At 44.0% G+C, this 13,135-nt stretch overlaps 1 protein-coding gene across 1 annotated transcript in view; it reads left to right on the top strand.

Annotated features, from left to right (window-relative positions):
- FABP3 (fatty acid binding protein 3) overlaps positions 1-13,135 on the top strand; it is a 48,085-nt gene that overhangs the window by 23,306 nt on the left and 11,644 nt on the right. Inside the window, exon 2 of the mRNA XM_086956854.1 lies at positions 8,488-8,660. Coding sequence (XP_086812980.1) covers positions 8,488-8,660 — 173 coding nt within the window. The remainder of the gene's footprint in view (positions 1-8,487; positions 8,661-13,135) is intronic.

The following is a 13,135-nucleotide window of genomic DNA, read 5'->3' as shown; positions in this document are numbered from 1 at the left end:
TTACACTTATAAATATGACACTATGTCGAGAAAATTCAACCAAAGAGTTCACTTTGTTATATAAATTCCATAAAACCCTTCATTTAAATCATCCCCTATTCCAAGTGTCACATTTAGAAATGCCAGACATCTTGCTCCCAGTGGCTAGTAGACATAGGGCCATATTTATAAAAGTAAAGTGCGTTTGTTTAAATTGTGGAGTTTTAAGTGGATAGATGTCATTTGCTTCATTGAAAGTGGAGAATGACATTAAGACAATGTTTCATAGAATTTTTTTTCTTCAATCCATATTTCTCCTATTTAAAAAAAAAAGGACGAATTTTCTGTTATAAATGTGGCATCCATATACTGGCCACTGTGAGCAAAATGCCTGCTGCTTGTCAATGCAACACTTTCAAATAAGGAGAAATTAAAATGAACAAGTAATCATTAAGGTAACTTTTCATTTTCTCCCTTTAAAGTCATTCAGAAGCATCTGTTTGTTCTCACTCCAATATCGAGTCAAAAAGGACTTTTATTTAAGAGTTAAATGCTTCAGTTCTTCACCTCTGTGCCCCAGACTAGGCCATATGTCTACTCGATGGAGACACATGCCATAGACTATTTAGCTAGTTTTAGTTTTGGTTAGTTATCAGTATTCAATTCTGAAGGATATCAGGGAACGTTCAGAGCCATTTTAGCTCAGAGCCCCAGTGAAACAACGTTATCATATGTGGTTGGCAAGGTCAAGTAACAATCGAGTGGTGCAGTCTTCTAAGCAAAGCATGTTGTGCCATGTAGACCAGCACAGCTGCATTGTGCACATATGCAGACTCAGAAGCCAGTCTGGAACTCTGGGAGTATTTTAAGAGATTTGACCCACTTGAGAAGTTGCTTCAGAGCTTATCCAGCAAACAGTTGGGCAAAAGGGTTGAGCATGCACAACAATAAGCAGCCGTTTGTAAGTTTATCTCAAAATCCCTTCTTCAGTTTAATTGTCATTATCCCTATCAGTTGAAATTGGAGAGATGAATAATTCTAACAGCGAGACAGAGTGATTTGTTACACATACCCCAAATTACTAGTGCCTTATTTAAAGGATGATGGATGGGATATCCTATCACAAATGTGACGGATGTGCTGTTTGCCATATGAGTGCCATAGGACATTATGTACGTGTAATACAGAAAATGGTATATCCATCACATTTGAGACTGGGTCTCACATCTGCCAAACTAATCAACTCTTAGTCTTGAAAATAGTTGGTACAATCAAAAGGGGACATCCTGCCCACCAAACAATAGTTATATCGTCTGGTTGGTGAGAGGCAGCTCTATCGGCAGGCACCCTCTTCAACTAGTGACTTATGCAATGATTTCATATGTTGAATGCACTCATCCTAATTTATTCGAATCACTTTTGAATACCCATCGATTCACAAGGTAATCGGTTTCATTGAAGTTCTCACTAGGTCTTCCCATATATCATACTTAATCATCTAGTTGTACTCTTCATAAACATTTGATATCGTTTTTCACCAGTTGCCTATTTTATGTGAATAATAACTATTTTTTCTAGCAAGGAAGGAATGAATGAATGTTTTTTATACAAATTGTTAACCCAGACCTTCCCATAAGATGACTGGGCAAACTCCGGCTCAGTTTTTCACTGTTTCTGTGGTCACAACAGGTTCTCTCGATCCTTTATTTATCACACATCATGTGTTAAACCCTATACTGACCTTCATCCTCACAATACGTTTCCAGACTGCCTAAACTTAATGGCTGTAGTGATTGGTTTGCTGTTTGTGGAGTGTTGCTTTGAAATTGATCTTGTGACTAAACGTGTCTATTGAATGAAATGTGCTTTTTGTCATGTTACAGTGTGTGATAAGGTTTTATATGCTTTACCGCATGTTTTGTTGTTTGTTATAATCAGCACTCTGTTATGTGGTGTGTTTTCTTCTACATCATGTGGCATGTTTTCTTTTCCAGAGTTTTCTTTGGCGTGTATCTTTTATCAAGTCCTATGTGCCATGTTGAACGTGCATTTGTGTACTGTGATATTTTGTGTTGTGTAATACTCTGTCTGTCTAGAAAATTGTGCTGCTAAGTATGTGTTGTGCTCTTACATGTTTCGTTATGTGTTGTACAGTGTATTCTGTTCTGTGGTATACTGAATTGGGTTGTGTGTTAAACCATCTGTTCTGTGGCATACTGTAAGCATTGTACATATGTGTTCCAGTTTGTAGCACAATGTGATGTGTGGGGCTGTGTGGGGCTGTGTTGTGGGCTATGGTGAATATTGCATGTTTTAAAGTGCGGTGGGTAGCATGGTAGGTAATGTGGTTAGTTCTGTTTTGTGGTATGAGGTATTGTTCATGCATGCACATGTACGGTGGCCACTGTGTGCGTTTCTTATATTTAGTTGAAGCTCCTTTACAAAACCGCCATCATACTTGGCCCTCAGTGTTAAGCACTATTGGGCTTATTTACAAGAAAGTCACTCAGAGCGGTGCCGCAGGGCATTTGGCTGCACTGTGCTGCGTTATTTTCAAAGCAAAGGAATGTGTCATATTTAAAACAATATGATGCATCCCTAAGCTACCCCGTGCGCTGGCGCATAATTGGTTGACCATGCGCCAATGCAGAGTTTGTTGCCTGCATTTCGGGGAAGATTGTTTTTTGTGCAGGAAGGGACACATTCCTGCACAAAAACGATTATTAGAGATGTTTTCCTCTTTCTCTGCTTGCTGCTTAGAATGAGGAAACATGAGGAGAAACAAAAGTATTTCTCCTTGTTGCGCCTCCTTATGCCTCCCCTGGGGAGGCGTAGGATACTGACTCATTCTCAGGTTTACGAAAGTTTGTAAATATGGGAATGCGGCAGAATCCATGGGTGTTGCGTGGAAACACCCACATCAACACCCATGGAACATCCCTTTCACTCAAAGTGCTGCTTGAAAAGGGGCAGACAGGGTGGCTTTATGTAGCCTTGTAAATATGGAGCACTCGGTGCTTAAATTGAGGCTGTGCTTATTAATTGAAATGGCATTGAAAATGAATAATGTGAGCCTCTTATGACATGATTATAGCTTTGTGTACCTGAAATAGTCTGAATTGTCACACTTGTAGGAGTGTGATGGTTAGGTGTTATGTAGTTACTGTCAATGGCCGCACTGGTGCATTGCATGGTGCAGGCGGCAGTGGCCTTCCGAGAAGGACTCTGGCACTTAATTTTTTACAAATTAAGCACTGGGAGCATCACAATGTGCCGCCAGTGTGTCAAAATAAGTGCCGCACCGGCGGTGCAAGAGGCTTGTAAATAAGCCCCCATGTCTTCATGATGCTCCTCCTACAAAAACAATCTCATCTGTAAGGCGTTTGCTTCTCTCCAAAGGAAAGTGAGAATTTTATCAATTTACTGAACACAAGATCCATCTGCAGTTTACAGGAAGTCCTAGGCACAGTCCCATGGAGAACATGCCCAGCCTCACCAGGCCAAAGAGGCCGCTCAGACCAATCAAGCGTCGTGATTGTCTGGCAGAGTCCGGAAGCCTGGGTGCTTCCGGTACAGGCAGCAGCCCCGAAGAAGACTAGGAGACAGAGGAGAGGCGTGCATTGGAGGGAGAGGCAAATCAGGAAAGTTTATTATTAATTGTTTTTATCCCTCCCCCGCCTCACCACCCCCGTTCAGAGGCAGCCGCCACTGCCAAGCTGTGTTATGTGAATACTGCACCATGTTTGAACTGTCCTGCTGACGAAATATATAAGGGCTGTTGTTGTTGAAAATTACAACTGAATTGTTAACGACCAGCTCCCTATCTCCTTGGAACATTGGGAACTCTGCTGGATTGCATCTTGCCTGCTTTTTACCCTAGTTCTGGGAAGGTTTAACCTCGTGCCCAGACTCCCCTTTCATGGGGGTGAGATATTGGGAGGCAGGAGCCCATGCTTTGGGTGTGACTACCTTGTGCTGTACAATTAGGCATGATTTCCTAGGATCAGGCGACTGGATTGCTTATATACGATAATTTGCCTTTGTAATCAACCCACAACCAGCATTTTTTTTAAGTCTTTGTGTTTTCTAATTCATTTGCACCGTTATCTAGAGGCAGGCGCTCATATTGTGGCACTGCTGGTTAGTACATTTACAGCAGTGGTGGTCCTTTGTCGTTGAGACACGAAAAATGTTGATGCCTAAGAAATTTAGGTTTGTCGGTGTAGAATTAGACATCTTTGTTTAAGGAACCCTAAAAATCAACAGATTAAACTTCTCTGACGTCCCTTAACCCCTTCGATGCTCATGACGAGCTCAGCTCGTCATGAGGCACAGTGGAGCTGTGCTGATGACGAGCTGAGCTCGTCATGAACAATGGGTAAACATCAAAGGTCATCACAGGAGAAAAATATCCCTAGCAGCCAAGGTGTTAAAACGTGAGACCAAGACCCCTCTTGATGCAGACTGTTGGTCAATGCCTCTTGATATCAATTCTTTATTCAGTGTTCAACTGTATCGTTTACAAAGTGCAATAAGTAGATATACATCCATCTACCCACTTACGAACAAAAACGGGCATATAACATCGTAAAGCAGTAAAGGTAATCTCCTGTATGGAAATACTGGGGTGTTATCGTAGCAAGAGGGTCAACAAACCATGGACATGGATCCATGCCTCTTGGCTTGTTAGTATGGCACATAGTGATGGTGCTTGTCTACTCCTACCAAATTCAGCACCTCTGAGGCTTGAAGTTTTTAAGCTTGACCCTTGTTACCAGACATGTGTCATGGAGTCCCTCAAGCAAGCCTTCTGACCAGGGCCAGACTGAGAAAGCAAACCAGCACTGGAAATTAGGTCGGACCGGCCCCAGGGATGGGTGTGGGGGTGGGATGGAGGGGTGCTGGACGGAAACACTGCAGATACTTTTGATACAGGGGGCCAATATTGCAGAACTGCTGCAAGACTGGCACACAGTAACAAAAGAGGCCAGTACCTGTCCAAAACTGGCTCCCGCCCTTCCGGCCCACCAGGAAGACGCATGGTGTCGGCTAACGCCGTCTGGCCCTGCTTCTGGCCTGCCTCTGCCTCTTTAAAAAGCTGGATATGGGCTTTGAGGGAGCTGAATATAAGCTTCTGAACATCTACCAGGAGGGGAGGGGAAGGCAAGGGGTTGTCCGACGTAGATGCGGGCGAGTGGGATCCATGCCAGATTTCCAGGAAAACTACTGACTATGTAAATTAGTTCTATTTAGATTTGGTGTTTGTAAATGTATCTTTTGTTAATATTCTAATAAATCTAGTACGCTAGGGGCCTCGCTTGAACTGGCCAACAATGCCCGCTCTCTCATGCTTGCCCTGCCAGTCGCTTACTTACAAGGTTGGCATGAAATAGCTTTGCACGGGCAACGTTTCACAAAGTGACAGAGCTGACATTCACACCCTGGTCCCTGCTGGGCAGTCACTTTGCATGCACAAGAGCACTATTGTGTACTTTCAGACAGTCATGTGGTACGCAGTCCAGAACAGTGTTGTGTGAGCAGCCATCACGTTTGGTCGGTAAACAGCACAACCCCGAATTAAAGTAAGTAGTGTTTTGTTAAATTTCATAAAGCACACTTGTGCAAATAGTTACATCCCGAGGAACTGTAGGATAGTCTTGTTTGTAGTCATGTATGGTTTCAGAAAAAAGAGACCACCAGTGCACTCACTTACCAGACAGCCACAGGTCTTTCTTGTGCAGGCAGACAAAAATGCTAGACCCAAGTTGTGTAAATTACAGAGAGGACCTAGATCCATTGGAATATTTAGCGAGAATGACCTAAATTGCTTTCAAAATAGAAGGTGCATACCTTTTATTTCTTCATACGAGTTCAGGTTGGCAACGTTGGGTTTCTTGTTGCGCTGATTACAGATGGGAGTGAAAGGTCTTGCCTCTCACCCTATGCCCTTAGAAATACCTCTGTGGCTGCTGAGGACATTTGGTATTGGTACTGAGTGGTAGCAGCCGAGGCCTTTGCAGGTAAGAGCGATGGGGTGGTAGTGCTGGATGGGGGGCGGGGGGGGGGGGGGGATATCGACAGACTACAACAAGGGCAAATGAATTATTTATTTAATTTTCCCTTGTTGACTTCTGTCAAATCGCCCCCCCCCCCCCAACCCAGCCCCAGCGCCCTCCGCTCTTACCTGCACGGGCCACGGCTGAGTGGTAGAACATCTGGCGAGGGAGGAGCAGGACCACCTATGACAAGGTACAGTTCGTCGTGACAAATGAAGGTCTGCGTAAGTGGTGCAGATAGACCTGCGCCAGCGCTTGGGAGCTCAATTCTTGTCTCTTGGTGTGTTTACCTTATTGTCTTCCCTGATGGGCGTGGCTCTGACGACAGACCGGCGAGACAAGAGAAGCAGCGCCATATTTTAGTAGATTTGGCACTGCTCTGTCCCTCCCTTTCACATCACCCAATGCAGTGCATGAAAACGTAGTGAATCTGCCCCTTATGTTCCGTGTGCTCAAAAGAAAAACATGTGCGGTGTCTGGTTCTCTTGTAAAGCACTCCAATGTCCTTGGGCCAAGTTCACCCAATTAAAAACTACAAAACAAAAAATAAAGATGTGGCCGAAGACAAAACAAATGAGATGGAAATGTACACATGAGCTGCACACCCAGGGCTGCTATTGATACTTTAAAATACAACAAAGCACTGATTATTGGATAATACCAATCATGGAGTGCGCCTTACTTAAGAAAAAAATATTAAAATAATAGATATTTGCTGGGCACCAGCGCAGCTGCACCACTGGAAATGTAGCATTACCCTTAACAGAATGGAAAATTCAATATGTATTTGGGATTAGTTTTTAAAATGGTGGAAACAAACAATGCAGCCGACATCACTTTTCCCCTTTTAAATGAATCACGCCATAGAGGGCAGTACTTTAGTCTCAAGTTGCATAGTGCACTCCTCTCATCAGCACTAGTGATGGGAGTCCTGAAGAGCCAACCCGTAGAGCGCCTGGAACTGATTGCGTCACCTGCTCGCGTTCAATCTCTGCTTACCTCCAAGGCAATGTTGCATCACACCGAGGGGACAAATGGAGAGGCACTGCACACATCAGTGACAGAGGAATGGAAGGGTGCATCTTTTAGGTCTTCTTAAGTGCTTCAGGCGTGAGAACGAAAAGCAGTCTCTGCCTGGTGCACCCACTCCAAACCTACAAATTGCAGGATCTATCAGGGACTGTACATCTTAGCACTGCACCATAAAGTTACCTGGTGTAAAATCATGTAGTTCAAAAGTGAACAAAGATAGACTGGATAAATGTAAGTCTGACTGTTGTCAAAGAAGAAAATATGTTTGTCCTGTCTTATCACTGTTAAGATAGGTGCAACATTTTCATTTTTTAAACAATGCAACCTTTACTTTATCCTTAATCAGCCGGCAAACCTTTTTAGGTCCTGCATATATATCACTTGACCTGTCTCTTCTAGACTGTTCTTTTTTAACAATGAGCATAGAGACCACTCATTGCCTCCCATAGGTTGACTTCATTGTCACTATCATTTGCTTGGAGAAGTGTGGCTCACTGGTTAGAGGAGGCAGACCTGGAAGCAGAGGTCAGCCCGGGACCAGGGTTCAATTCCCGGCTCGGCGGGGTCTTGAGTCCTAAAATGTCCATGGACTCGACAATTCTCGCTCCGGTGCCTACTTGATTCACGGGTTCACACTCTGCGACTCTGGGCAATAGCTTGCTTAATCTCCACAACGGCCCCTCGCGGCGGGATGCGTGGCGGGATGCGTGGCTTTCACCTTGCGGATACCCTGCCGGGTTATCTCACAGGGGAATACCAGGACGGGTTCCCTAAGCAAGCGCTTAGAAACCGCTTGGTGATTTGCGCTATATAAATTCCTGTACATTTACATTGCTTCTTATTGGTCAGCTGCCATATGCCCTCTTCCTATTCGTGTTTATTCCTGCCCTGAACAATGTATACATTACTTGTGTCCTTCCACTCCTCAATTATGTAGGTGCTTCTTTTTTTGTGTTTAAGCACTCTTGCCAATAGAATTAAAAACGTTCATATAAAATGTGTGTGGGCTTTGAGATAGCCCACTGCAGTCACAGGATTTTTCTACATTTGTCATGTCTTGCCATTGCTTTGATGGGCTAAGAAGCATCAAGGCGATGACATTTCGTGGATGGCTACTTTATCCCTTTTGGGTTCTCATTAAGTGTTGGTGACTGAAGCAGACCTTCTGTCAGACTGCAGAGGTAACATGCTGTGCAGGTTGTAACACAGAGCTGGTGCGTGTTCTTTAATGTATTCACTGCCATGATGACATAATTGCTCGTGCATATCTTTTTTTGTGTAGGAAGTGCTTACTGTCAAGCTAAGATTACTCACTAATGGCCCCTCCATGTTCTTTTGTTTGACTTTGTCCTTATAAATGTAACATGGCGGCGCTGTTTATCCACAAGTCATGGTTTGCTGATATTCTGTCTTTCTGCAGGTGTCGGCTTTGCCACGAGGCAAGTGGCCAACATGACCAAGCCCACCACCATCATCTGCCTGGAAGGGGACACGATCACCGTGAAGACACAGAGCACGTTCAAGAGCACCGAGGTCAGCTTCCAGCTGGGGCAGGAGTTCGAGGAGACCACCGCCGATGACAGGAAAGCTAAGGTGAGCCCCTGGGAGGGGGCAGCATGGAAGGGGCAGACCCTGACTGACGCAAGACCGCAGGCTGGTTATGTAGCCTTGGGATAGGAGGGAGGCAGATCTATTTGCTGCTGCTGTCTGGGGTAAAAGTAGTTTACCACAGCCCTCTTGGTCGCCTGAGCAGGCAAATAATATCGTGTCACAAACAGAGGTCTTGGGGGCATATTACCAAGCAATAGCGATAATTATTGCTATTGCTTGGTCAGAGACAAAAATTTACCGCTGGCCTGCGGCGATTTTTATCGCAGATAAACCTTGGTATTACCAAGGTTTATCGCAAATGCGATAAACATCGTCTGCAATGCATGAATATCGCTGAAAAGTCAGCGATATTCATGCATTACCGAGCTAATGCTCTTAGCCATGTTATCCACCTCCTATTGGATAACATGGCTAAGAACTGCTCAGGGCAGGTGTTAGCTTTTGGAGATATTCGCGCTTAGCGCGAATATCTCTAAAAGTTGGTAATAGGAGATAGCGATGTTAGCGACTATTTCCAGTCGCTAACATCTAGGCACGCCCACTTTGCATGTCATTAGTGATAAATTTCTCTGACATGCAAAGCGGGGCCCAAGATCGTCGCTATCTCCTAGCTGTCGCTAACTGGTGTTAGCGACAGCTAGGTAATAGGGAGATAATTTTATCTCCGCTTTCTTGGCTTTTAAAGCCAAAAAAGTGGAGATAAACCCCCTTGATAATATGCCCCTGAGTTTCTTCCGGAAACTGGAGGCCGACATACTGTCAAATGACTTCTGCATCTGTTTGATGAGTGACTGATGCTGTGCGCCATACACAGCGAACTGAATGACATCCAGTGCGACAGGTAAAATTAGGGAGTGGATTACAGCTTGGTGAAAGTGCCTGGTGCCACCCTGCCTCCCCCCTGCTGCCACCACGCACCAATGAAAACCCACCTCACTGCCCACCCGTGTGACTCACACCTGCTGACTGCACACAGCCTGATCCACAAACCTCTTGCGCCCATGTTATCTATTGCCCACATCTAAACATGAACTCATCAGCATTTTATATTTTGAAATGTTTGCGCTTTTTGTTACTTTATGCAAACATCACAAGGCTTTTCAGGATAACTCCCAAGATGTATCCAAAGAATGTGAGTGCTGCTCCATATCTGCCTCCCACCCCCATCCCCAGAGTCCATCTGAGGAAACCCAGACCTCTCACCTGACCAGCTGCACTTCTTTTTTCTGAACAGTGGTCACTGCTGGGTGATGGAGCGGTGCCTGGCTCTGTCCCAGCAGCAACAGATTTATCCTGTGACACAGTCTGAGCTGGCACCCAGCAGCTGCACGTGGTGGAAAGTATTTCAACTTTGACTCTGTTGTCTGGTCAGGAGTGAGTCGGTGTGAGCCGCTAATGTGTATGTGAGACCCAAACTCACGCCGCGCCCTTCAGATGCCCTCAGCTGCTGGCACACAGAACAGCAGTGAAGGATAACTCCAGCCAACAGGCTCACGATAACACTGTGGACCTGTTCAAGCCCTCAGGGCTAGTAGAGGGCAGACAGAGTGTGAAAGGATCATACCTTCCTAAATGAATTATGGGAGATGTAGTCCTCACTGCTTTCTGCATTATTTAAATGGTGTGCCAACGCAGTGCATGGAATATCAATTGTTTCAGGGTTCCGCAATGGAGGAATTTTCAAATCTTCTTTAAATTAAGATCTCCTTCTCTCCAAGGTAAATTCAGCTACTGGTTTGAATGTGTTTAGGGTTGGGCTTGTCCCCTCCTTTGAGCTTCCAGATAGTTTATTCCTTTTGTGTGAACAGGGAGAGAGTACCTACAGTTGCAGCACTAAGATTGTGGAGCCGGAAGGGCTACGAAGATCCAATGATGGTTCATAAAGATGCACGAGTGAGCAAGTGGAAAAACAACAAGGGGTTTTAGGGAACCTAGGGGGCATATTACCAAGCAATAGCGATAATTATCGCTATTGCTTGGTTAGAGACAAAAATTTACTGCAGAGCTGCGGCGATTTTTACCGCAAATAAACCTTGGTATTACCAAGGTTTATCGCAAATGCGATAAAAATCGCCGCAATGCATGAATATCTCTGAAAAGTCCGCGATATTCATGCATTACCGAGCTAATGCTCTTAGCCATGTTATCCACCTCCCATTGGATAACATGGCTAAGAACTGCTCAGGGCAGGTGTTATCTTTTGGAGATATTCGCGCTTAGCGCGAATATCTCCAAAAGTTGGTAATAGGAGATAGCAATGTTAGAGACTGTTTCCAGTCGCTAACATCTTGGCACGCCCACTTTGCATGTCATTAGTGATAAATTTCTCTGACATGCAAAGTGGGGCCCAAGATGGTCGCTATCTCCTACTAGCTGTCGCTAACTGGTGTTAGCGACAGCTAGGTAATAGGGAGATAATTTTATCTCCGCTTTCTTGGCTTTTAAAGCCAAAAAAGCGGAGATAAACCCCCTTGATAATATGCCCCCTACTCTTTAATTCACTCAGAAAAAAATGTCCAAGGTCTACACCACTGGGAATGGAGAGTTACATGGGACCTCATTCACAATATTTTGACGCAGTGCAGCAAGCCTTTCTGCTGCGCTGCAGTGCGTCAAAATAAAAGGTCAGGAATGCGCTGGATCTACAAGAAAAAAACAAGGAGAAATAAAAGTATTTGTCCTTGTTGCGCCTTCTTATGCCTCCCCTGGGGAGGCGTAGATTCTGATACATTCCCGGGTTCACAAAAAAAATTAATATGGGAATGTGCCAAGTTCCAAGGATATTGCGTGGGAACACCCACAGAGACACCCATGGAACGCCCCTTTCACACAGAGTTAAGCGTGAAATGGTAACATATTTACAAGACCATGAGCATTCATGCAGGGTGACTTCACATGGCCTTGTAAATCTGGGGAGGTGCATTGCGCTGCCAGTGCGTCAATAAAAGTGACACACAGGCGGCGCAATGGGCTTGTAAATAAGCCCCTTTGGGTCTTATTGAGCAGACCAGTGGCCTTACAATGTGTCCAGGACAGAATGGGCCTTGACGGCAGGGGATCTGCCCATAGAGCGTGGACGCAGACCATTTGTCCAATGGCCACTACACACAGCCGCAGGCCCTGCAAGACAGATCCTGGGTGCAGGGCGTTAAACTCAGTGGATAGTTCCAAGACCATTCCTTGACACCAGCGCCTGCGGAGCATATCCACATCCACCAATTACCAAACAGATGGGTCTTCAAGTGATGGGTATGAGCTGTAATCTACCAGCGGCTATGATAACAGTGTGAACCCTAAACAGTGAAAATCAATATTTCAGTGGATGTTTTTAGTTTGTGGATTTTTAATAAAACAGTCTTCCAGCAGTGGTTTCTAAACCCATATTTCACAGGATTGTATCATATCTATATTTTACTTATTATCTTATCCATGCGAATAACTGATTTCAACAACCGAAAAGCCTTGAGAGCAGTATAGTATTCTTAAGCACGAAGCTGTGCGATGTATTGATGTTTTTGATACGCATTTTTTGTTTAAAAAATGTAATTAAAAAAAATACATAACAGAGAATGTGACTTTCTGTGAAAATTTGCAAACCACTTTGCCTTCTGTGTGATCAGCTTGTCACAGGAATCCCCACATTGGTATTACAGAATTAGATGCACGATTTGTTAACACTTATTCAGGACCAGTCCATAGTTTGAATTAGCACAAAAAGAACAATTTCATATTCAGTGAGTTTCTGAAATATGTCAGCGCTAGTCCACGGAGCCAATGCCAATATAAATTCGGCACATTTTTACTGCGGATTCAATAGGAGTTAAAGGTACAATGGGTCCAAATTGCAACACTTAGAATATGACTGAAAGGTACTAAAATACTCCAATTAACATGAAAAAAATACACAGTTGTTCAATACAAAATACGTTACTAATCCTGAATAATGCCCAATGTTCTATGACTTGACTTTCTATAACATTCTGATATTATTGAGGAATTTGTATAGAACTAACATGTGTTTTCTTTGTTAAAAGCTGCTCCTTAACTGATGTGTTTCAGTACTTTTGAGACTTTTTTTCCAAGTCTTATATGCTGCATCCCTTATTACTTGAGCTTCTAAGGAAATCTTCCTTTTTCCTTACACAAATATGTTATAAGGCGTTTGCTACAGCGTACTTTGCCATCTTGTAGCATTGAAAATGACAAGTGTTCCTATTAATTCAGTCCAGTGTCACTCATTTTTATCTGTCCTACAAGGATGAAATGCAAAGGGTGCCCCAGTTTGGATTCAAAACAGTGTCCTGCAGATTATACATATGTGCCATCTGAAGGCGCATGCAGCCATCTAAATGTACGCACGATCTTCTGAATTAATTCGAAACATCCATAGAATGTTCCGTCTTTAACCTAGTGCCTAGATGTAACATTTATTTCGCCGTTCGTTTTAGATGCTTTTC

This window comes from Lissotriton vulgaris, chromosome 2_1 (assembly GCF_964263255.1).
Source record: "Lissotriton vulgaris chromosome 2_1, aLisVul1.2, whole genome shotgun sequence".
Classification (NCBI taxonomy): domain Eukaryota; kingdom Metazoa; phylum Chordata; class Amphibia; order Caudata; family Salamandridae; genus Lissotriton; species Lissotriton vulgaris.
This window is presented reverse-complemented; position numbering and strand designations above follow the sequence as displayed.